The 25,789-nt window shown below is 56.2% G+C and overlaps 1 protein-coding gene across 1 annotated transcript in view; it reads right to left on the reverse strand.

The window, feature by feature from the left end:
* Nucleotides 1-25,362, reverse strand: part of NCS57_00812400 (Cyclosporine synthetase) — a gene marked incomplete at both ends in the record, with an annotated part of 45,825 nt that extends 20,463 nt beyond the window's left edge. The window contains 2 exons of the mRNA XM_053057951.1: nucleotides 45-12,033; nucleotides 12,088-25,362. Coding sequence (XP_052911782.1) covers nucleotides 45-12,033; nucleotides 12,088-25,362 — 25,264 coding nt within the window. The remainder of the gene's footprint in view (nucleotides 1-44; nucleotides 12,034-12,087) is intronic.
* Nucleotides 25,363-25,789: the final 427 nt, after the last annotated feature.

Consider the following 25,789-nt stretch of genomic DNA (forward strand, 5'->3'; position numbering starts at 1 on the left):
TAGTGACTCAAAGGTTTCAGTCTCACTGACTGTTATCCTCATACACTGCGTGTTGACGAAGAAACCAATCAGACTTTCTAACTCTGGCCGGTTCCGGTTAGCGATTGGTGTGCCAACCGTCGCATCGAGTGTCCCGGTAAGGCGGTAGTGGGCAGTGCGGAAGGCTGCGAGCAGGACTGAGAACGATGTGACTTGGTGCGTCCGGCAGAAATCAGTAAGAAGCTGATACACCGCGCCATCGATCACGATAGGAACGGCGTCAGCTTCACCAGACAGGATAGAGGGCCGAGGGAGGTCCGTCAGGAACGCGCAGGGGGTACTATCTGCGAGCTGCTGTGACCAATACTCGAGCTGCTTCGCTTGCTCCTTGATCTGTTTCTCCTGCCTCTGCCAAACAGCAAAGTCGCGGTATTGAATAGGGAGGGGCTTAGCCTGCGATAAAGGCTCCTGGCCCCTGATCGCAGCTGAATAGAACTGGCCGAGTTCTTGTCGTAGCACATCAACAGTCCAGCCATCAGAGATGATATGGTGCATGACGATGGAAAGGATATAATCATCACCACCTAGGCGCAAGAGTGACACTCTCCACCCTGGTTCAGAGGTCAGGTCGAAAGCTGTTGTCTGTTCCCCCTCGAGCGCGGCGAGATAGACAGTGTCATCTACAGCGTCTGAAAGATCGATGATCCGCAGGTCTTGGCTTGACTTTGGTTGAATGACCTGGACACCAACCCCATCGTGGTCCTCAAACGTCGTCCGCAACGCCTCATGCCGGTGCACCAAGGCGTTCAGTGCGACAGCCAGCGCCTTTGTCTGGAGGGGCCCACGCATCCGGATCGCGAAGGGCATCAAGTACCAGCTAGCACCTAGGTTCAGTTGTTCCAAGAACCACAGGCGACCCTGAGCAAACGACTGTTCAACAGGGCCCGTGTATTGAGTGGCAGGAATCGGATCGTGGCGTTGGGAACCGCGGCGGATGATGTCAGCGAGGTCAGCGAGTATTGGCTGGTCAAAGACATCCTTGACAGACACGCGAGTATTGAGTTGTCGGCTCAGGCGGGCCGCAAGCTTGGTGGCGAGGAGCGAATGTCCACCCAGGTCGAAGAATCCGTCGGTAATGCCAACCTCAACCTCAAGCAAGTTGCTGTACTCTTCGCAAAGAACAGCCTCTACCTCGTCACGAGGTGGTACCCTTGCAGCGGTAGATCTGGTCTTCTGTACTGTCTGTGCTCTGAGTGCGAGATCCTTGCGATCGACCTTGCCGTTGTCGGTGACCGGCATCTGGTCAAGGATGACAAGGTGTGAGGGAATCATGTACGCGGGCAAGATACCCTGGAGGTGCTTGTAGATGGCCTTGTGGGTCTGCACGTCGTCTTCGGCGTCGATGGTGATGAAGGCGATCATCTCTGGGTCGCCGTTGGGTGGTCTTCTAACCACCACAGTCGCGGCCAGCACGGACTTGTGGTCGAGCAGGGTGAGCTCAACTTCACCGGGTTCAATTCGAACACCGCGGATCTTGACCATTTGGTCCATGCGGCCAAAGAATTCCAGCTGGCCGTCCTTTGGTCGATAACGTGCCTTGTCGCCTGTGCGGTACGACCATGTGCTTTTGCCGTTGATGTTGATGTAAACGAATCGATCCTTGTTCAGCGCAGAGTCGGTGTAGCCTCTCCCGACACCGTCGCCAGTGAGAACAAGCTCTCCCATGACACCTGCGGGTACGAGCTTCTGGTGTCGGTCAATGATGTATGCATGGGAGTTGCTGATGCCGCGACCGACGGGGACACCATTGACGAACGTCTCCTCACCAACTACAGGGTAGAAGGTACTATAGGCAGTGTTCTCTGTGTGACCGAGGACGTTGAAGATACCACCCTTGGCTGTCTTTCCAGCCAGGTTGGCATCTGCAGGATCGAGACGATCACCTGCCGTGTGAAGGATCTCTAGGTTGGCGACCAGCTCTGGCGTCTCGGCGAGGCATTGCTTTAGGAAGGCAGGGGTGAAGAAGGCAGCCCGAACGTTCTCCTTCCGGAATGTCGAGTTCAACGCGGTTATGTCCAGCATGGTGTCTCGGTCAATGCACACAACGGTCCCTCCATTGAGCACGGCAGTGTAGATCTCCCAAGTCGCCGCATCCCAGGCGAGGTTGGAGAAGTGAGAGACGGGCAAAGCTGATCCCGATTCCGGGAACACGTTGACGTTGGTATCTCTGACCAGGCGCACGATGCCGCGATGCTCGATCATGACGCCCTTGGGCTTGCCAGTAGATCCCGAAGTGAAAATGACGTACGCAAGGCTGGTGGCCGAGGGCTGTGGGATGGAAGTAACATCGACGGTCGTGGCATGGTTCAGTGCCTCCGCGATGTATGCTGTTGACAGGCGAGGGATCTGGATGCCGGGCTGAGGGATACCTGCGCCCAACAGAAGCAGTCTTTCGCCTTCGACTGTATCCAGGATAGCCGCCAAACGGGCATCTGGCGCATAAGCATCCAACGGCAGGTAAGCCAGGTTTGCCTTCATGATGCCAAAGTACGCGATGATGGTCTCGCACGACCGTGGCGACAGTACACCGACCAAAGACTCGGCCGGCATGTGGCGCTCGTGCAGCCAGGCGGCAACACGGTCAGATTGCTCATCCAGTTGAGCATATGTCAGTTGCGACGATGAGTCTTTGACGGCGATGCTGTCGGGGCAGATTGCCGCTTGCTCTCGGAAGAGATCGACGACTGTGCGATCCCGGGGGTAGTCTGTGGTCGGCATCTCCAGGAGATCCAAGCTCTCGAGGTTTGAAATGGCGTTGCTGAAGGGAAGAACCGAGATCGGGGTCAATGGCTGGTCCAGGACGGAGCGAAGACATTCTTGGAAGATGTCGACGAAGTTCTGAATGGTCCCTTGCTCAAAAAGGTCTGACGAGTAAAGAACGCTGCCCGTAAGCTTCTGATCGCCGGGGACAAGGTGGAACTCCATATCAAAGCGTGTGGAGGCTTCTCCAGGCATCATGACGCTCTCCAGGCCCTCGAGTCGAACCTGGTCATAATCTTCCACGGACTGGACAGCAAACATGAGCTGAACCAGGGGGTTGCGCGATGTGTTTCTCGACCCTGGAACCAGGGCGGACACGATCCGTTCGAAAGGAACATCTTGGTTCGCGTAAGCTGCCGTTGCAACATTACGCACCTGTCTCACAAGAGCTTCAAAGTTGTCGTCGTCGGCTATGCTGATGCGCATACACTGCGTGTTTACGAAGCAGCCAACCAACGTTTCAAGCTCAGGACGGTTACGGTTTGCAATAGGCGTGCCGACAGTCGCGTCGTCGACAGCGGTGAGATGGAAATGCGCGATCCGGAACACGGTCAGAAGCACAACGAATGTGGTTACCGAACGCGTGCGGCAGAATGACTGAAGGGCGCCATAAACAGAGCCTTCGATGGTGACATCCACCGACCCTGCACGACCGGACAAGATAGACGGGCGAGGCAGATCCGTCAAGAGCTCAGCTGGAGTGCTGTCAACGAGCTGTCTCGACCAGTACTCAAGTTGACGCTGATGCTCTTCGACCTGTTTTGCCTCCTTTTGCCATGCCGCGAAATCCCGGTATTGAATAGGGAGGGGGTTAGCGTGCAGCAAGGGGTCCTGGCCGCGTAGGGCAGCGGAATAGAATTGACCCAACTCTCCACGAAGAATGTCCACGGACCAGCCATCGTAAATAATATGGTGCATGACGATGGATAGCACATGATCCTCTTCGCCCGTCTTGATCAGGCAAACCCTCCAGCCAGGCTCTGACGAGAGGTCGAAGGGCACAGTTTGTTCCCTCCTGAGCACCTCAAGGTACTCCCCGTCGTCTCTGGTAGAAACGTCATGAACTCGAAGGTCTGAGTTGCGAGGCTCTCGGACAATTTGCACGCCAACGCCGTCGCTTTCTTCAAAGGTGGTTCTCAAGGTCTCATGCCGTCTCTCCAGGGCGAAGAGCGCGGCAGACAACGCGGCTACCCTCAACTGGCCACGGATACGGATGGCTAAAGGCATCAGGTACCAGGTCGCACCAAGGTTGAGCTGGTCAAGGAACCATAGGCGACCTTGGGCAAATGACTGTTCAGCCGGCCCAGTGTAAGACCTCTGCGGAATCGGGTCATGAGGAGCTGATTCTCTCTGAATGGACGCCGCAAGATCCGCCAGCACCGGCTGATCAAAGACATCTTTGATGGAAATATGGGCATCAAGGCGGCGGCTAACGCGAGCCGCGAGCTTCGTGGCCATAAGTGAGTGCCCACCGAGATCAAAGAAGTTATCCAGCACGCTGACTTCTGTTCCGAGCACGTCCTCGAATTCATCTCTCAGAATAGCCTCGATCTCATTGCGGGGGGCTACCCGAGTAGCCGCTGACCTTGGCTTCGGGGCCACGACAGCTCTCCGCACAAGCTCCTTGCGGTCAATCTTGCCGTTGTTGTTGACAGGCATCTGATCAAGGACCATGATGCGCGATGGGATCATGTAAGACGGCAGGAGGGTCTGCAGCTTCTCGCGGATCTGCGTCCCAAGACGGCGGCTTTGGATTCGGTTCAGGGGACGGTTTGTCAAGGTGTTCACATTCCGGCCTTCGTAATCCGTCGGGAACTCAATAAGTGTGCGGGAACCATCCTTGGGCGGTTCGAAGTGATGGAAGATGGCATCGAGCGCGCCATTCTGGGACCATTGACGCGCCCAACTGACTTCGACCTGGTATCCCGCCTCTTGAGCGATGTCCTTGATATCCATTGCATCGAGTGATGGGCAGCTTTGAGCGGCTATCCGGACGGCTGCAACCCAAGCTGATCCATCCAGTGAGTTCTGGCCTTCCTCCATATCATCCTCGCTCAGTGACTTGTTGACGAACCGCTCAACAATGGTCTTGCTGTACGGGATATTACCGATAGCGATGGCCCCGGTATCCTTGCGCTCCTTCAGCAAGTTGATGAGGGTCTGCCGATCGAGACCGTCTGCCGCAAAGTCTATCCAGGCGTTGGGAGAGACTTGGTGTATAGTCGATTGCTCTCTCGAGCCACGCACATGTAGTACTGCGGCATATCGGTACTTGCTGAGCTCGTTGATAGCCTTCATGGTCTTGGGGAGAATTTCGACGTGCTTGATCTTCTCGCCCAAGCGCGTACGCAAGGATGTAAAGAATGCAGGGTCCGTCAGAAGTTCCTCTTCGTTGGCTTCGAGCTCATAGATCATCTGGCGGACCAGGCGCTTGTTTGCTTTCTCGCCGAGGGTGTGCAATGCTCGGCTTGCGACGAAGTCTCTGTTGATGGCGTTGGTTCTCATGTCACCAAAAACGATGCGTTCCACGCTTGGGATCTGTACAAGGGCCTCCACGACACTGAAGAGGTACTCTGGCGTGGGGAAATACTGCGCTACCGAGTTGATAACGACGAGGCGTGGTTGAATCGGCCCGGCCTTGTTGATGTCTGTTGCCGTGCCCACATGGACTATTGACCGGCCATCCTTCAGAGCCGGGAATGATTGGGCTGCATCATTGACGAATTGGGCCGCCGACTTTGAAGGCTCGAAACCGACGTAGCCCTGCAGGCCAGGACACTTGGCAAGGTTGAACATGATCATGCCGGTGCCGGTACCGATCTCCAGTACATGGCCCGGCTCTCTGGCGTCGAGTATCATACGCATAGTGTCATTGAGCCACTCGTGCATGTCCGTCTTGTCGATCTCGCTGCCGTCATACATAGAAGTCCAGCCCATGAAGTCGTTGCCGATTTCTGACTGTCGAATGTCCTTGACTTCTGAATATGCGGCCGTTTCGAAGTGCGTCTCCCACCCTTGAACCTGATCGACTGCTTCTTCCTCCTGGACGTCTTCGTCTTCGGTATTCCGGGCGACAACGAATCCGATCATTTCTGCGCCCGAGTCTTGATCTGCTGGCGCGCAAACGACGACCGCGGCGTCTTGTACCGAGCTGTGACTGAGCAATGCGCTCTCCACCTCGCCCGGCTCGATTCGATGGCCACGGATCTTGACCTGCTGGTCCATGCGGCCAAAGAATTCAAGCTGCAGATCCTTAGGCCGGTATCTCACCCGATCGCCAGTCCGATATGCCCTGACACTCTCTCCATTGACAGTGATGTGAATGAAGCGGTTCTTGTTCAGGGACGGATCAGTGTATCCGCGAGCAAGGCCATCGCCAGTGACCACAAGCTCACCAATCACGCCACTAGGCACCAGCTGCTGATTCCTGTCCATAACATATGCCCCGGAGTTGCTTACAGTCTTGCCGATGGGCACACCATTCACAAACATCTCGTCTCCTTCAACTTCGTAGATGGTGCTGATGACGGTGTTCTCTGTAGGACCGTAACCGCTGAGCATGCCGATCTTGACTAGCGAGCGAGCCCGCATAGCATCGTGACCACGCACTCGATCTCCACCGGTGTACAGGAGGTCGAGATTTGCGAGGGTCTCAGGTATTTCGGCCACGCACTGCTTGAGGAGCGCAGGCATCAGTGTGACAACGGTGATGCTTTCCCTTTCGAAGACTTCTTTCAGAGTCCTGCAGTCGAGAACTGTGTGATAGTCGAGACAAACAAGCGTGGCTCCGTTCAGAAGAGTTGTGGCAATTTCCCAGATCGAGGCATCGAAGGCAATGTTGGCGAGGTGCGCCACCCTGGCTCCTCGTGGTAGCTTGGAGATGACGTTGCTGGGCTTTGCCAATCTTGTAACGCTACGATGTTCGACCATGACGCCCTTGGGCTTGCCGGTTGAACCAGAGGTGAAGATGACATAGGCAAGGCTCGTTGCCGAGGGTCGGGCGTTGCTGCCTTGTGTCTTGTCCAGTCTAGTGCCGATCAAGATGTCTTGAATACCGACAGCTTCCACCTCGGGGTTCTCTTGCTCGGGGGCTGTGACACCACTGCCGAGCAAAACAAGCTTGTTCCCATCTACTGCTGAGAGAATGCTGCGGAGTCGAGCAGCAGGCGAGTTGATATCCAAAGGCAAGTAGGCGAGGTTGGCCTTCATAATGCCAAACATTGCGATAATGGTCTCGCATGACCGCGGCGCAAGGGTACCCACCAGCGTTTCGGGCACGAGGTGCCGGCGACTCAACCAGACAGCGAGTCGATCAGACTGCTGATCTAGCTGAGCATACGTCAGTGTGGAAGTAGCGTCCTTGACGGCGATGGCGTCTGGGGTAGCGCGAACGTGCTGCTGGAAGACCTCGACGATATTTGCATCTCGTGGATAGTCTGTCCTGGGCACATCAAGGAGCCCCTTGCTTGCGATCTCCCCGACTCCATCAGTCAGCGGCAAGACAGCGATGGGAGTCAGTGGCTGGTCAAGAGCCCGCCGCAGAGTCTCCAGGAAAACGGAGACGACTGATTCGATCGTGCGCAGCTCGAACAGTTCCTTTGCGTAAAGCACGCTGCCGCTGAGCCTGTCTGCGTGCTCGAAAAGATGGAACTCCACATCGAAGCGAGTTGAAATAGCCGAGTCCACAGCTTCATCTCTGAGGCCTTCCAAGGTGAGTTTACCCAGATCCTGCTGAGAGTGAACAGCCAGAATGACCTGCACTAATGGATTGCGCGAGGCGTCCCTGGATCCAGGCAGAAGAGACGAGACAATGGATTCAAATGGAACGTCTTGGTTCGCGAAAGCGGATGTTGCAGTCGATCGTACTCGGCGGACAAGGGACTCGAAGTTATCATTCTCCTCAATAGCAATGCGCATACACTGCGTATTAACAAAGAAGCCGATCATGTTCTCGAGTTCCGGTCGGTTACGGTTAGCAATTGGCGTTCCAAGCGTGGCATCTTCAGCCCCTGTAAGACGGTAATGTGTTGCCCTCAGGGCCGCAAGGAGAATGACGAACGGCGTGGCTTGGTGAACTCGGCAGAAAGCGCGCAACTTGTCATGAAGACGCCCCTCGATGGCAAGGGGTAGCTCATTGGCACGGCCGGACAAGATAGAAGGTCGAGGGAGGTCAGTTAACAGCTCCGCAGGGGTGCTGTCAGCAAGGTGCTCCGTCCAGTAGTCCAACTGCCGCTGATGCTCGGCAACCTGCTCTTCAGTCTTTTGCCATGCTGCAAAGTCGCGGTACTGGATCGGTAGAGGCAAGATTTGCTCCAGAGGATCCTGCTGCCTAAGAGCACTCGAGTAGAACCGGCGCAACTCATCAAACAGAACCTCTACTGACCAGCCGTCGGATATGATATGGTGCATAACAATGGAAAGTATATGCTCTTCTTCCCCAAGCCTGATCAGAGCGACGCGCCAGCCAGGCTCGGTTGCGAGGTCGAAGAGCGTGGTCTGCTCATGCTTCAACACGGCAAGATAGGCGTCCTCTGGCTGAGTGGACAGGTCGATGATTCTCAGATCCTTGGGCCGGTGATCTCGTACGACCTGAACACCGACGCCATCTTCCTCGTGGAATGTCGTACGGAGAGGCTCGTGACGTTGCTCCAGGGCTGATATCGCGGTAGCGAGGGCATCAACCTGGAGAGATCCATGGAGGCGGATACCAAGGGGCATAAGATACCACGTCGCCCCGACATTCAGTTGATCGAGGAACCAAAGACGTCCCTGTGCGAATGACTGGGGAACGGGCCCTGTGTAGTCTGCTGGCTTGATCGGCTCGTGAGGTGCCGAGTTGCGTTGGATCACAGCGGCGAGATCAGCAACGACTGGTTGATCGAAGACGTCTCTCACTGAGATACGTGTATTGAGTTGACGGCCTAGACGCGCCGCCAACTTCGTTGCCATCAGTGAATGGCCGCCTAGATTGAAGAAATTGTCTGTTATCCCAACTTCAACGCCCAGCACGTCAGTGAAGCCCTTGCAGACCGTAGCCTCGACGCTGTTCCGAGGGGGAACGATGTCCTCAACTGGTTTGATCTTCTGTGTGATTTTGGCCCGACGAGCGAGTTCTCTCCGGTCGACTTTGCCGTTGGCATTGAGTGGCATCCGGTCGAGAAGCGTGATTTGCGAGGGGATCATGTAGGGTGGCAGCAGGGTTTGCAGCGCCTCGCGGATCAAGAGCTCGGCTCGGCGACTCTGGGCCCGCTGGAGCGGTTGATTCGTTAAGCTCTTGAGCGGCCGGCCTTGGTGATCTGTAGGGAACTTGATCAAAACGCGACTGTCCTCCGTAGCGGGCTTCAGGTGGTGGAACACCGCATCCAGGGCACCGTGCTGCGAATGTTGACGGGCCCAGCTGACCTCAACATGAAACCCAGCATCTTGTGCAATATCGAATAGGTCACTTGCGGAGAGGGTGTGGCACTGCTGAGCTCTTGTGCGCACGGCCGAGATCCAGTCGGTGCCATCCATCGATTCCTCGGGGGCATTGGCGTCTTCCTGGTCAAGCGACCGCACAATGTGACGTTCCACAGCGGTCTTGCTGTAAGGAATGTTGCTGATCGCCACACTCTCAGCATTCTGATTCTCCTTGAGTACTTGTGCAAGCGCCTCTCGGGTCAGTTGAGACGCCTCAAAGTTGATCCAAGCTTCGGGATCAATCTTGTAGATAGGAAGGGGCTCGTCGGCGATGTGCAGCACGGCAGCATATCGGTACGAGCTCAGCTCGTTTGTAGCCTTCATTCGTTTGGGTAGGATCTCGACGTGTTGGATTCTATCTTGCAGCTGGCTCGCCAAGGCAGTGAAGAAGGCCGGGTCAACGAGTAATTCTTCCTCTTTCTCCTCTAACTCCATCATCCTCTGTCTCACGCGGTCTTTGCTGACATTGTCGGCTAGTGAATAGGCGGCGCGAGCGGCAGCGAAGTCCCTGTTCAATGCCCAGGACCGCATATCGCCGAGGTATATGCGCTTCATGCCCGGGACCTGGACAAGTGATTTGATCGTCTCGGCCAGGTACTCTGGCGTTGGGAAGTACTGCGCCACCGAGTTGATGACGGCCATATCTGAGGTCAGGCCTTGCAGGGTACCGACATCTGCGGCGGTGCCGACGTGGACTTCGGCCCTGCCCGCGAGACCCGGGAATGACTTCGCAGCGTTGTTGACAAACTCGGCGGCCGACGGTGCAGGTTCGAGGCCAATATACCTTTCGAGCCCTTGTGACCTACCAAGGTTGAACATGATCATACCGGTACCGGCACCAACCTCAAGAACTCGACCAGCCGGCTTTCCATCGAGGAGAGAGCGCATCGTGTCATGCAGCCACTCTCTCATCTCGTCCTTGTCGATCTCAGTGCCATCGTACATAGACGTCCAGCCCATAAAGTCGTAGCCAAGTGCCTCGCTTTCGATCTCCTCGATGTCGGCGTACGCACCACCCTCGAAATGCGCCTCCCAACCTTCGATCTGGGTTGCAGCCTCTTCTTCTCTCGCCGAGTTCTCGCCCTTGGCAGTGACAAAGGCGACCATCTCAGGCTCTTGGTTTTCTGGGGTCCGAATAACGATGGCAACGTCCTCGACGAAGCTGTCATGCAGGAAGGCCTGCTCCACCTCGGCCGGCTCGATACGGTGGCCGCGGATCTTGATTTGCTGGTCCATACGACCGAAGAACTCGATCTGGAAGTCCTTTGGTCGGTATCGCACACGGTCGCCGGTGCGATATGCCCTGATTTGCTCGCTGCCGTTGACTGTCAGTCGGATGAAGCGGTCTGCATCTAGCTTTGGATCCATATAGCCGCGGGCGAGACCGTCACCAGTAACAACCAGTTCTCCCATGACTCCAGCTGGCACGAGCTGCTGGTTTTTGTCCATGATGTAGGCTCCGGAGTTGCTCACAGCACTGCCTATGGGAACGCCGTTAACGAAGGAGTCGTTTTCAGCAACGTTGTAGATGGTGCTCAGAATCGTATTCTCCGTAGGACCATACGCATTGAAGACGCCCGAGCCAACGAGACGTTGGGCCTGGAGAGCATCCACGCTATTGAAGCGATCACCAGCAGCAAATAAGATGTCGAGCCTGCTGATCATGTCTGGGGCTTGAAGCAGGCACTGCTTGAGGAGCGAGGGCGGCAGCATGGCACCGCGGATCTCGTGTTCCTGGAAGGCTTCTTGAAGAGCCTGTGGATCAATCGTTGTGAAGTAGTCGACACACACAATTGCGCCGCCATTGAGCAGCGGGGCATAGATCTCCCAAGACGAGGCGTCAAACGCCAAATTGGAGATGTGTGCTATGCGAGCTGCTGCGGGCTGCTTGGCAACGACGTTACTGTTCTTCACCAAGCGGACAATGTTGCGGTGCTGGACCATAACACCCTTCGGTCGTCCGGTAGAACCAGACGTGAACATGGCGTACGCAAGGCTTTGCGCAGAGGGCCGCTCGACGGTAGGCCCATCTTGAAGTGTGCCGTCGGTGAGTGTAGTCAAGGTATCACAGATGGGCACGAAATCGATGCCCGCTTCCTGAAGCTTGGGCGGCGTAACGTTTGTGCCCAGCAGAATGAGCTTGTTCTCGGGTAGCGACGATACAATGGCATCGATGCGGGCAGCAGGAGCCTTGACATCCAGAGGTAGGTACGCAAGGTTTGCCTTGAGGATTCCGAGGAACGCGATGATCGTCTCGCAAGACCGTGGCGCCAACACCGCAATCAACGTATCAGGGCTGAAGGAACGGTGACGGAGCCAGCGGGCGACCCTGTCAGATTCCCTGTCGAGCTGGGCGTAGCTGAGCTTCTCCGAGCCATGTATCAGTGCAATGGAATCGGGGTTGATCGAGACTTGCTCATGGAATACATCAATCACAGAGGAATCACGAGGATATTCTGTCTTCTGGACATCCAACAGGCCCTCTCTTTGCAGGTCGACGATTCCACCCTGAAGTGGTAGGGTGCTGATGGGCACATCCGGACCGTTCAAACCTCGGCGCAGAATTTCCTGGAATAGTGAGAGAAGACTCTGGACCGAGACTGCTTCGAAGAGATCGGTTGAATAGAGGATGGAGCCCTCAAGCTTGCCATCTTGCTGGAACAGGTGGAATTCCAAATCGAACCGGGTCGTGATCTCCGTGGGAACAACCTCGCTGTGAGCGTTTTCCAGCTTCAGCTCACCGAGGTTCTTCTGCGAATGCACCGCGAACATGAGCTGCACAAGTGGGTTTCGGGATGCATCTCGGGAACCGGGCAAAAGGGTAGAGACGATCTTCTCGAACGGGACGTCCTGATGGGCGAATGCAGCTGTCGCCGTTGACCGGACCTGCTGCACCAGTGACTCAAAGGTCTCGTCCTCGTTGACGGCAATGCGTATACATTGTGTATTGACGAAGAAGCCGATTATCTGCTCAAGCTCAGGTCGGTTGCGATTGGCGATTGGTGTCCCGATAGTTGCGTCTTCGGAACCTGTGAGGCGATAGTGGGCTGCGCGCAGGGCCGCAAGCAGCACCACGAAGGAGGTGACGCGATAGACTCGGCAGAATTCCTCCAAGTTCTTATACAGTGTTCCCTCGATCGTGACCGAGATCTCCCCAGCCTCACCAGAGAGGATCGAAGGCCGCGGCAGATCCGTGAGCAGCTCAGCCGGGGCACTATCTGCAAGTTGCTCGACCCAGTATTGCAGCTGACGCTCGTGTTCGTTTTCTTGAGCTGGCTCCTTCTGCCACAGAGCAAAATCGCGATAATGAATCGGGAGGGGTGTGGTCTGCGATAGGGGATCGTGGCCTTTGACAGCCACGGAATAGAACTGGCCCAGCTCTTGGAAGAGAACATCCACAGACCAGCCGTCGGAAATAATGTGATGCATGACGATAGATAAGATGTAGTCGCCTGGCCCGAGGCGCAGTAGAGCCACGCGCCATCCGGGCTCGGTTTCCAAATGGAACGGAGCAGTTTGCTCCTTCTTCAATGTCGGGAGATAATCGCCGTCGCCGTCGGAGAGATCAATGATCCTCAGGGTGTCGGTGACAACTGGATTGACCTTTTGCATACCGACGCCGTTTTGTTCGTAGAACGTGGTGCGGAGGAGCTCATGACGCCTCTCGAGGGCCAGCAAGGCCGCGGTAAGAGCATGAACGTCCAAGGCACCGCGAAGACGAACGGCAAGGGGCATGAGATACCATGTTGCACCAAAGTTGAGCTGGTCGAGGAACCAAAGACGACCCTGGGCAAACGACTGAGGCACAGGCCCGGTGTATTTGGTCGAGACGATAGGATCATGAGGCGCTGATCCCTGCTGCACTATGAGAACAAGATCATAGACTCGCGGATGGTCGAAGATCTCCTTGACGGAGACGTGAGTCTCTAGTCGGCGGCTAATGCGTGCGGCTAGCTTTGTTGCCATGAGCGAGTGGCCACCGAGGTCGAAAAAGTTTTCCATGATTCCGATATCAACCCCTAGGACGTCTGAGAACTCCTGGCAGAGCACCCTTTCGATCTCTGTGCGCGGGGCCACAGGAGCAGACACTTGCTTCGCCTTGGGTACCGTCTGAGCCCGTTGCGCCAACTGCTTCCGGTCGACCTTTCCATTCGCGCTTAGAGGTAGCTTGTCGAGAACAATGATCTGGGCCGGGATCATGTAGGCCGGCAGGAGTGTCTGGAGTCTCTCGCGGATCTGCCGCTCGACGCGTCGAGACTGTGCTCGGTGCAGCGGGTGGTTCGTCAGGGTTTCTTCTGGTCGACCCTGGTGGTCGGTCAAGAAGTCGACCAACACACGAGACGACCGTGGTGATGAGTCAAGGTGGTGGAATACGGCGTCCAACGCGCCATTCTGAGACCACTGCCGCGCGCAGCTGATCTCGACCCGGAAGCCTGCCTCTTGTGCAACGTCGACGAGATCGATCGCGGAGAGGGAAGCCACTTTCACGGCATCCGATCGAGCAGCCGAAAGCCATGAGACTCTGTCGTTCGAGTCTTTGGCGCCTCCGCTAATGTTGTAAACCGATTCGCGGATGGTCCGCTCGACGATTGTCTTGCTGTTGGGAATATTGGCGATCGCAATGTGGTCGGAACTTTTGGTGCCCTTGAGCAGACGGATCAGGGCATCGCGATCCATCTTCGTCGCGGCAAAGTCGACCCAGGCGCCAGGACTGACCTTGTGTGCCGGCTTCGTCAGCTCATTGACGTGCAGAACAGCAGCATATCGATACGAGCTCAGCTCGTTCGTGGCTCGCATTCTCTTGGGGAGAATCTCCACGTGCTTGATCTTCTCTACTTGCGTCGCCAGGGAGGTGAAAAAGGCCGGATCAACGAGCAGTTCGTCTTCAGACTCTTCCATTCGCGCAACCTCTCGCTGAATCTCGGCCTTTGTTGCCTTATCGCCCAGTGCATGAACTGCGCGAGCGACAAGGAAATCCCTGTTGATAGCGTGCGACCTCATATCACCAAAGAAGATACGCTCCACGCCAGGGACCTTGGTAAGATCTCTGACCAACTGGGCGAGGTACTCTTGACTCGGGAAGTATTGAGCGACCGAGTTGATGACGACGAGGCCTGCGTGCAGATCGTCTCCCAGCCGGTCGATATCAGTTGCTGTTCCAACTTCAACCCGGACCCTATCCTCAAGCCCAGGGAATGACTTGGCGGCTTTGTTGACAAACGCGGTTGCGGATGGCGATGGCTCTAGGCCAACGTAGCTTTGCAGACCCCCTACTCTGCCGAGGTTGAACAGAACCATGCCAGTTCCTGTGCCAACTTCGAGTACGTGACCAGGGGGCTGGGAATCCAGAAGTGACCGCATCGCATCATCAAGCCACTCCTGCATCTGGCTCTTCTCGATCAAGCTGCCATCATACATGGAGGTCCATGACATGAAGTCCCGTCCAAGGCTTTGCTGGTCGATGGTGGTGATATCTGCGTATGCGATGCTGTCGAAGTGAGTCTGCCATTCTTGGACCTGGTTGCTAGACTCATCCTCTCCAACATTAGCGACTCGGGCGGCCACGAATCCAACCATCTCCAGGTCTTGATTTTCTTGAGAGTGGGTGACGACTGCCGCATCAGTGACCAGGTCGTGGCTCAGAAGAGCATACTCGACCTCAGCTGGTTCGATGCGGTGGCCGCGGATCTTGACCTGGTGATCGATACGGCCGAAGAATTCGATCTGCAGGTCTTTTGGTCGGTAGCGCACTCGATCTCCTGTGCGGTATGCCCTGACTTGTTCGCCATCGATATCAACGTTGATAAATCGACCAGCGTTAAGAGAGGAAGTGGTGTAGCCTCGAGCAAGGCCGTCTCCAGTCACGATGAGTTCTCCTATTGCACCAAGGGGGACGATTTGCTGGTTCTGGTCCATGACAAAAGCTCCCGAGTTGCTGACAGCATGACCGATGGGCACACCATTGATGAAGGGGTCTTCGGCAATGGGATAGATAGTGCTCATGACTGTGTTTTCCGTTGGGCCGTAGGCATTGAAAGCTTGCGTCTGGACGAGCCCCCTTGCTTTGGCAGCATCAGAAGCATCTAGCCTATCACCACCAATATAGAGAACGTCGAGGGCTTTGATCAGAGCGGGTGAGTTATCGAGGCACTGTTTCAGCAAGGCTGGAGGGAGCAGGGCAACATTGATGCGTTGGTCGAAGAAGACCTTCTCGAGCGCCGTGCTCTCCAAGAGAGTGAAATAGTCGATACACATCAATGTGCCTCCATTGAGAAGCGTGGTGAATACCTCCCACACGGAGGCATCGAAGGCAAGATTCGATATGTGGGCCATGTGGAAAGACTCTGGCAGCTTGGATGTGATGTTGGTCTGCTTTGTAAGACGTACGATTCCGCGATGCTCGACCATGACACCCTTTGGTCGACCAGTCGATCCAGATGTAAAGATCACATACGCAAGGCTTGCTGCGGTGGGCTGAGTCGCGGCCAGCCCGCTGATGTCGTCGGTCTTTGCGTCGGCGAGAATCTCTGTGATCCGGATCGTCTCCGCTTCAGCCATCCCCTCTGGAATCGGGGTCTCTGCGCCCACAAGGACTAGCATGGATCCCGACACCTCCGAAAGGATGGCCTCAAGCCGAGACGCAGGAACATTGACATCAAGAGGCAGATATGCAAGGTTGGCCTTCAACACACCGAGGATGGCCACGACTGTCTCGCACGAGCGTGGTGCCAAGATCGCCACGAACGTCTCAGGAGCGATACCTCGCCGAGATAGCCAGCAGGCCACCTGATCCGACTTCCGATCCAAGTCGGCATAGCTCAGCCGTGTTGATTCATCTCTCACCGCGATGACATCGGGGTTAACCATCACCTGCTGTTTGAAGATCTGCACCACTGAAGCATCGGACGGATAATCAGTTTGCTGAGGGTGCAGCAGTCCTGTGCTTCGGAGGGACTCCAGCCCACCATCAAGCGCCATAGAGGCGACGGGCATATCGGGCTCGCTGAGGCCTTTCTGCAGGATGTCTTGGAAGATGGTGATGACGCTCTGTATAGTCTCGGGCACGAAGAGATCAGCTGCATAGACGATACTACCCTTCAGCCTCTCAGCCTCTTGGTACAGATGGAACTCGATATCAAATCTCGTGGTCTCAGCAATGGGGATGATCTCCTCCTCGATACCCTCCAGACGGATCTTGCCAAGATTCTGCTGCGAATGCAGAGCAAATATGAGCTGTACCAGCGGATTCCGAGAAGTGTCGCTCGATCCGGGCAAGATGTTTGAGACAATCTGTTCGAAAGGAACATCTTGGTTGGCATGTGCAGCCAGCGTCGTTTCTCGAACCTGGTGAACCAACGTTTCGAACGAATCCTCTGCATCGACGGTGATACGCATGCACTGTGTGTTGACGAAGAAGCCGATCAAGCCCTCAAGCTCCGGCCGGTTACGGTTCGCGATAGGTGTTCCAATCGTCGCATCCTCAGTCCCGGTCATACGATAATGCGCTGCGCGGAAAGCGGCTAGCAACACGGTAAAGGCGGTCACCTGGCGGACTCGACAGAAGTCCTGAAGCTTCTCGTAGATCAAGCCGTCGACGACCACCAGGATCTCGCCCGCGCGGCTGGAGAGCATAGGCGGTCGCTTGAAATCGGTCAGCAGCTCGGCTGGTTTATTATCGGCGAGCTGCTTAGCCCAGTATGCAAGCTGCCGCCGGTGCTCTGCGACTTGGAATGTCTGCCTCTGCCAAGTAGCGAAGTCGCGATACTGGATCGAGAGCGGTGCGATCTGGGCTAAAGGATCGTGTCCACGAAGGATTGCCGAGTAGAACTGGCCGATTTCTTGTTGGAAGATATCGACAGACCAGCCATCAGAGATTGCATGGTGCATCACTGTCGAGAGAATGTGCTCGTCCTCTCCTGTCTTCAGTAATGCTAGTCTGAAACCGGGCTCAGAAGCAAGATTGAAGGGTGTCGTCTGCTCCTTTTCTAGTATCTTCTGGATAGTGCTATCTTCCTCGCCCGAGACATCGATCACCCTCAGTTCCTTGGGGGCAAACGGATGGATGACCTGCATGCCGATACCTTCCTGTTCGATAAAGGTCGTTCGCAGTGTCTCGTGGCGCTCCTCTAGGGCCAGAAGAGCGGCAGCGAGAGCAGAAACAACTAGAGGCCCTCGCAGCCGGACTGCGAAGGGCATGAGATACCATGTGGCGCCGACATTCAGTTGATCGAGGAACCAGAGTCGGCCTTGGGCGAATGATTGTTGGACTGGACCGGCATAAGAGGTCGGTAGGATAGGGTTGTGCTCCGCGGTATCCTGCTGGATTGTGGCTGCCAGATCGGCGATAACTGGCCGGTCGAAGATGTCTTTGACTGCGATCTGGGCATTGAGTTGTCGGCTCAGGCGCGCTGCGAGCTTTGTGGCCAAAAGAGAATGTCCTCCGACATTGAAGAAGTTATCTGTGACACCCACTTCGACGCCGAGAATATCCTTGAATTCCTTGCAGATGATGGCTTCAATAGCATCCCGAGGAGCCACGAGTTCGGAGCTCGGCTTAGCCTGCGGCGTGACCTTGGCTCGAAGGGTGAGCTCCTTGCGATCTACCTTGCCGTTCGTGTTCAGCGGCATGTTCTGGAGAACCACAATCCGGGCTGGGATCATGTATGCCGGGAGCAATACTTGGAGCTGCTCTCGGACCTGTGCTTCGATCCGACGGCTCTCAACCCGCTGCAGGGGTCGGTTCGTCAGGTTTCTAGCCTGTTGGCCCTTGTAGTCGGTGGGGAAATCGACGAGCGCGCGGCTTTCGTTCTCGGTGGGCTGGAAGTGATGGAAACAAGCATCGAGAGCGCCGTTCTGGGACCTTTGGCGGGCCCAGCTGACCTCGACGCGGAACCCAGCGTCCTCGGCCAACTGCACGAGGTCATGCACATCAAGGGATGTACACTGGCTCGCCTTCTCGCGCGCGGCTGAGATCCAGGCGACTCCATCGATTGAGGGGTGTGCATCATCGCCGTCGTGGTCATCGGCCAAAGACTTGGCGATGTGCCGTTCCACGATAGTCTTGCTGTAAGGGATGTTGAACACAGCGATGCTTTCGGCATCTTTGTTCTCCTTCAACAGTCGAGCAAGGCCCTGTCTATCCATCTGGCTCGAGGCGAAGTCGATCCAGGACTCTGCATTGATCTTGTGAATCGACCTGCTTTGGTTCTGGTTGTGGTTACGGATGTGCAGAACCGCGCCGTACCGGTATGAGCTCAGCTCGTTGTTGACCTTCATGTTCTTCGGCAGGATCTCAACATGCTCTATTTCTTCCGGCAGAGATTCCTTGAGTCTTGTGAAGAAGGCAGGGTCGACAAGCAATTCCTCCTCCAGTTCTTCCAACCGGGCCACCTCCTGTTGCACTTTAGATCTCGTCACCTTGCCACCTTGCCTGTGGACCGCCCGGGCAACAAGGAAGTCTTTGTGGGTGGCATAGGTTCTCATGTCTCCGAAGAAGATACGGCGAACACCCGGAATCCGGACCAGGGCCTCAACCACCTCGGCGAGGTATTCTCGGCTCGGGAAATACTGGGCCACGGAGTTGATGACGATCAGATCCGGGCTCAAGGCGCTGAGCCGACCCGTATCCATCGCCGTGCCGACATGTACTTGAGCCTTTCCCTCAAGGCCTGGGAACGTTTGGGCTGCCTTGTTGACGAATTGAACCGCGGATTGGGAAGGTTCCAGTCCAATGTAGCTCTTCAGCCCAGCTTGACCGAGATTAAACAGAACCATACCGGTGCCGGTACCGATTTCAAGCACGTGGCTAGCTGCTTGACCGTCAAGGAAAGTGCGCATAGTATCGTCAAGCCATTCCTGCATCTCCCTCTTGTCGATGAGCGTTCCATCGTACATGGAGGTCCAGGATGTAAAGTCTCGGCCGAGCGTGTCTTGATTAATCGCCGTGATGTCCGCGTACGCCGTGGTCTCGAAATGGCTCTCCCATTCCTGGACTTGGTTGCTCGACTGTGCTTCCTGGAGAGTCTCGTTGTCTTGGGCGGTGATGAAGGCCACCATCTCGGCTCCCTGGTTGTCTTCCTGCGAGTGTGAAACGACAACGGCATCGTGCACGCCGGCACTGCTTAACAAGGCGTGTTCTACTTCGGCGAGCTCGATGCGGTGCCCTCGGACCTTGACCTGGTGATCCATCCGACCAAAGAACTCAACCTGGCCATCCTTGGGCCGGTAACGAGCTCGGTCACCTGTGCGATAGGCCCTGAGAAGTTGGCCTCGAACAGTGACATCAACGAACCGGTCGGAATCAAGAGCCGGGTTGGTGTAGCCACGAGCCAAACCATCTCCAGTGACTACCAGCTCTCCTATCACGCCCAACGGCACAAGCTCCTGATTCTGGTCCATCAGGTACACCCCAGAGTTGCTAACGGCTCTGCCAATTGGCACACCATTAACAAATCGTTCTGCGTCAGCAATCGGGTATAAAGTGCTCATGACCGTGTTTTCCGTTGGGCCGTAGGCATTGTAGACCTCTGACTTGACTAAGGCTTTGGCTAGAGCTGCGTCCGCTGTGTCTAACCGGTCTCCTCCTACGTATAGGAGGTCAAGAGACTTGATGGTAGCAGCTGCATCCGTGAGGCATTGCTTCAACAGGGCGGGTGGGAAGAGTGCAATGTTGATGTGCTCCCTGAGGAATAGTGCCTCCAACGCTTGAGCATCCAAGATGGTAAACCTGTCGACGCATACAAGAGAGCCTCCGTTGAGAAGGGCTGTGAAGACCTCCCATATCGATGCATCAAACGCAAGGTTGGACATGTGAGCCATTCGGAAGGTCTGCGCCGGCGGTAGACTGGATAGAATGTTGGTCTGCTTCACAAGGCGCAAGACTCCGCGGTGCTCGATCATCACACCCTTGGGTTGACCAGTGGATCCGGAAGTGAAGATGACATAGGCGAGGCTGCCTGCGGTTGGCTTGGGCTTGCCATCACGCGAGCTGGCATGGCCGACAGCGCTCGTGGCATCGGCAATCCTCACGATCGAGACCTCTGGCGACTGGCCTTCCGGTGTTGGCTCACCTGCTCCTAGGAGAACTAGCTTTTCGCCCTTCACCTCGGCCAAGATGGCGCGAAGACGCGCTGCTGGCACATTGACGTCGAGCGGTAGGTAGGCATGACCAGCCTTCAAGATGCCGAAGAGAGCGATGACGGCCTCGCACGAGCGTGGTGCGAGCACTGCCACAAGGGTTTCGGCTGGCAGCTGTCGCTGGCGAAGCCACGCTGCCACCTGATCAGACCTCTGGTCCAGTTCGGCGTAACTCATCCGCGAAGATGAGTCGACAACAGCTGTAGCATCGGCGCTGAGACGAACTTGCTGTTGGAATACGTCCACCACAGACATGTCGCGGGGGTAGTCGGTCTTGACCATGTGCAGCAAGCCCATCCTGTCCAGCTCGGGAATGCCGTCGGTGAGTGGCATTGTCATGATCGGGGTCTGTGGCTGTTGCAATCCGCGCCTCAGGACCTCCTGGAAGACGCTGACGACACCACGAATAGTTTCGGCTTCGAACAAGTCGGCAGCGAATATGATATCACCGCTCAGCTTGCTGGCGCCTTGGTGGAGATGGAACTCGATGTCGAACCTTGTCACTTCTTCTGTTGGGATTACCTCCTCTTGGGTCCCTTCCAGTTGGATCTTGAACAGATCCTGCTGGCCATGTAGTGCAAACATGAGCTGCACCAGAGGGTTCCGGGATGCATCTCTCGAGCTGCTCGGCATGAGGCTGGAAACGACCTGTTCGAACGGGACATCCTGATTGTCCTGTGCGGCTGTAGTCGTCGACCGGACCTGCCGGACCAACGATTCAAAGTTGTCGTTTTCATCGATCGTGATACGTATACATTGTGTGTTGACGAAGAAGCCGATCATGTTCTCAAGCTCAGGCCGATTCCGGTTCGCGCTAGGGACACCAATAGTCGCGTTATCAGATCCCGTAAGCCGGAAATGTGCTGCACGGAAGGCTGCGAGTAGGACAGCAAACGACGTGACTTGATGGGTGCGGCTGAAGACTTGGAGCATGTCGTATAGAGATCCATCGATGGCAACGGGGACCTTTCCAGCCTTTCCGGATAGAATCGAAGGCCGCGGGAAGTCTGTTAGGAGCTCTGCCGGCGTGCTGTCTGCAAGCTGCTTGGTCCAGTACTCCAATTGCCTCTGGTGCGCTGCTTGCTGCTGGCTGTCTTGCTTCTGCCAGGCCGCAAAGTCGCGGTATTGGATCGGGAGTGGCTCGACGCGCGACAATGGGTCCTGGCCGCGTAGAGCTGCCGAGTAGAACTGGCCCAGCTCGTGTCGTAGGAGGTCGAGAGACCATCCATCCGATACAATGTGGTGCATGACGATCGACAAGATGTGGTGGTCTGCCAACTTCAGCAGCGCCACTCTCCAACCTGGCTCGCGAGTCAGGTCGAAGCGTGTTGACTGCTCCTTCATCAATGCCTCATGCGCGGCAGTGCCGGATTTCTCTGATACATCAATCATCCGCAGCTCCCCCATAAGACTGCCGTGGACGACCTGCATGCCAACCCCGTCCCGTTCCTCAAAGGTTGTCCGAAGAGTCTCGTGCCGTTTCTCCAGGGCGAGCAGGGCCGTTCCCAGCGCATTCACGTCGAGGTGGCCTCGTAGTCGTACGGTGAGCATCACATTATACCATGAGGCGCCGGTGTTCAGCTGCTCAAGGAACCACAGACGGCCTTGGGCAAATGACTGCTCCACCGGTCCAGTGTATTCTGTCGTAGGGATGATGCTATACACGGTCGAGCCGCGATGGATCGTGGCGGCGAGGTCAGCGAGCATCGGCTGCTCAAAGACAGTTGCTACGGATGCTTGAATGTCGAGCTTCTGGCTGATGCGTGCCGCGAGCTTCATGGCTGTCAAGGAGTGACCACCCAGGTCGAAGAAGTTATCGGTGATGCCAACCTCGACACCAAGCATACTCCTGAACTCCTCGCACAGCACGACCTCGATCTCATTGCGTGGGGCGACGCGCTGTGAGACCAGCTTGCTCTTCTGCACAGTCTTGGCCGACTGACCCAGCGCCTTCCGATCGACTTTGCCGTTGGGGTTGAGAGGGAGATGGTCGAGCACCACGATGCGGGCCGGTATCATGTAGGAGGGCAGCAACATCTGCAAACGCCGGCGCAGTTCACTCTCGACGTGAACGGCGAATTGGTCGTTCTTGCTGCCGTCGGGAACGTGGCCGTGGCCGTTGCCGTTGATGTTGAGGAGGTGATCAGGGAGCGTACCCTGCGTGGTAACGAAGGCAATCATCTCAGGCTCTTCATCCTCCTGTCTCCGGATAACCACTGCTGCATCGCGTACTTGGTCGCTGTTGAGTAAAGCGTGCTCTACCTCGCCTGGCTCGATACGGTGGCCACGAATCTTGACCTGCTGATCCATGCGGCCAAAGAACTCAATCTGGCCACCTTTGAGGCTATATCGGGCCCGGTCTCCCGTACGATAGCCCCGGATTGACTCGCCGTTGATCTGCATCACGACAAATCGGTCCTTGTCCAGAGCTGAATCGGTATATCCTCGAGCTAGACCATCTCCAGAAACCACAAGCTCCCCCATCACTCCAGGAGAGACCAGTTGCTGATCCTGATCCATGACGTAGGCGCCCGAGTTGCTGATGGCCCGGCCAACGGGCACCCCCGTGACAAACGGTGAAGCCTCGGAGACGCTATAGATGGTACTGACGACGGAATTCTCGGTTGGACCGTAGGCATTATAAACACCATGCTTCACCAAGGACTTTGCATGGAGGGCGTCACGTCGGTCGAAGCGATCGCCAATGGCGTACAGGCTATCCAGGCCCTCAAAGATGGCCGGTCTGTCGGCGAGACACTGCTTGATCAGAGCAGGAGCAAGGAAGGCCACACGAATACCCTCCTTGGTGAACACAGCTTCTAGTGCCTTGCTATCCAGCGTGACAGAGTGTTCGATACAGACAAGAGTGCCGCCATTAAGGATAGGGGTATAGATCTCCCATGTTGAGAGATCGAAAGCGATGTTGGCCAGGTGAGCTGTCGGCACTGCTGCCTGGACGGGCGAAATAATGTTTGTTCCTTTCACGAGGCGTACGATACCCCGATGCTCGATCATGACGCCCTTCGGCTTGCCAGTCGATCCCGAGGTGAAGATGACGTAGGCCAGGTCAGTCGCCGAGGGTTTTGCAGTCTCCTGTTTCCCTGCAAGCCCATTCATCTGGGACCCGTTCAGGGCATCGCTGATCCGCAGCATCTCAACATCGGGCACATCCACCTTGGGTTGGGGCACGTTGCTCCCAAGCAGGACGAGCTTGTGCCCGTCCACGGCCGAGAGGATTGATTCGATGCGTGCCAAGGGGACGTTGATATCGAGAGGCAGATAAGCCAGATTAGCCTTGAGGATACCGAGGAAGGAAACCATGGTCTCGCAAGACGGAGGAGACAAGACGCCAATCAAGGTCTCCGGCTTGAGCTGCCGTCTGCGCAGCCACGCGGCCAGCTGATCTGACTTGTGATCCAGCTCAGAGTAGCTCAATCTTGCCGAAGCGTCGGCCACGGCTGTGGCGCTTGGATTCAAGGCCACCTGCTCCTGGAACATATCAATCACGCTCGCCTCGCGGGGGTAGTCAGTGGTCCCGATATCCAGCAAGCCCATGTCCCGGATCGCGGCAAGCCCATCGGTGAGCGGCATCGTCGTCACATTCACCGCAGGCTCCGAGATGCCACGGCGCAGGACTTCCCGGAAGATAGAAACCACACTGGAGATGGCTTCTGCGTCGAAAAGGTTCGTGGAGAACAGCACGTTTGCATCGAACCGGCCATCTCCCTCAAACAGGTGCATCTCCATGTCGAATCGTGTCGGGGCCGCACTCTGCAGAGTCTCAGCCTCGAGCAACCCCCACCGGGCTCGGCCCGTATCCTCCGCGGGATGTAGAGCAAACATGAGCTGCACAAGAGGGTGTCGTGATGTATCTGTCGACCCAGGCAGCAACGCAGACACGATGCGCTCAAAGGGGACGTCGCGGTTGGCATGTGCCTCTGTCATGACAGACATGATCTGCCGCAGCACCGACGCGAAGGTGTCGTCCTCATCGAGCACGACTCGCATGCACTGTAGAGTGGCCAAGGGAGCAACCATGTGCTCCAGCTCCGGCCGGTCGCGGTTGGCAACGGGCGCACCGATGGTTGCATCCTCGGCTCCGGTGAGGCGAAAGTGCGCCACACGAAACGCTGCCAGCAGCACGGCGTAGGCGGTTACTTGCTGGGAGCGGCAGAAGGCTACGAGTTCTTTGTGTACCGATCCTTCGATCGGGAAGGAGATCTTGCCAGTTTTGCCAGATAGGATAGCTGGCCGGGGAAGCTCTGTGAGGAGTTCGGCCGGTGTGTTGTTGTCGAGCTGCTCGATCCAGTATCCGAGCTGCCTTTCCTGCTCAGCGACTTGCTCGTCCTGGTTCTGCCATGTCGTCAAGTCGCGGTATTGAATGGGAATTGGACCCAAGGGACAGGCCGAGATCGATTTCCCCTGCGAGGCGGCCGCGTAGAGTTCTCCAAGCTCCTGCTGAATAATGTCGAGAGACCGGCTGTCCGAGATGATATGGTGTACAACAATGGAAAGAATATGGTGATCCTCTGCCACCTTGAACAGTGCAACTCTCCAAGCTGGCTCAGACTCTAGGTCGAACCTCATGGTTTGTTCCTTTGCCAGGAGTTGGGCCAAATCGCGGCTCGAGGCATCAACAACCCTCAACCCTTTTTCGAGACCCGAGGCGTGCACAACCTGTACGCCCACGCCATCCTGCTCCTTGAACGTCGTTCGGAGCGCCTCGTGGCGCTGCGTCAGAGCGCGCGAGGCAGCGTTCAGCGCATCGATGTCGAGATGGCCCCGGAGTCGGATCGCGGCCGGCGTAGTGTCCCAGCTCGCACCGAGCTTCAGCTGGTGCAGGAACCACAGTCTGCCCTGGGTAAAGGATTGCTCGACAGGTTCGGAGTACCGGTTTGAAGAGATAGTACTCGCCCGAGACGGGTTGGCAAGGCGATCATACGCCTTGTCTTGCCCGATGGCGCCCATGTTGACCAAGAAAGCAAAAGGGCTCGGTTAGCTGGCAACGATTGTCTATCTGTTAGTAAATCTAGTGTAGTCAGTATGTACAAACCACCTGGTGAAGTTCGTGTAGCTGCTGTAGTTTGCGATTTCGAGTGGCTGGTTGCTGAGTTGCGGCGAGTCCAGCTTTGTGCTGCCACCAGAGGTGTAAGTGGCTCCTAGGTCGAGTTTTCGGACAGTATAGTTGCACGGCACAGAGGGCACGTAGCTATTTGTGTCCGATAAAGAGTGTATCTCCTGATTTTGTGTTGGTGCTTTTTTCTTTTTTTCCAAATTCGAAGAGATGTTCCAGGAAAGAGGAAGTGACTGAAAGGAACAGAGTTGAGTTTGCGGTCAGTAGATGGAGACTTGTAAGGTAATCTGACAGCCCAGGGGATCGCCTCGTCGGGGTTTC

Source organism: Fusarium keratoplasticum, chromosome 6 (assembly GCF_025433545.1).
Source record: "Fusarium keratoplasticum isolate Fu6.1 chromosome 6, whole genome shotgun sequence".
Lineage (NCBI taxonomy): Eukaryota > Fungi > Ascomycota > Sordariomycetes > Hypocreales > Nectriaceae > Fusarium > Fusarium keratoplasticum.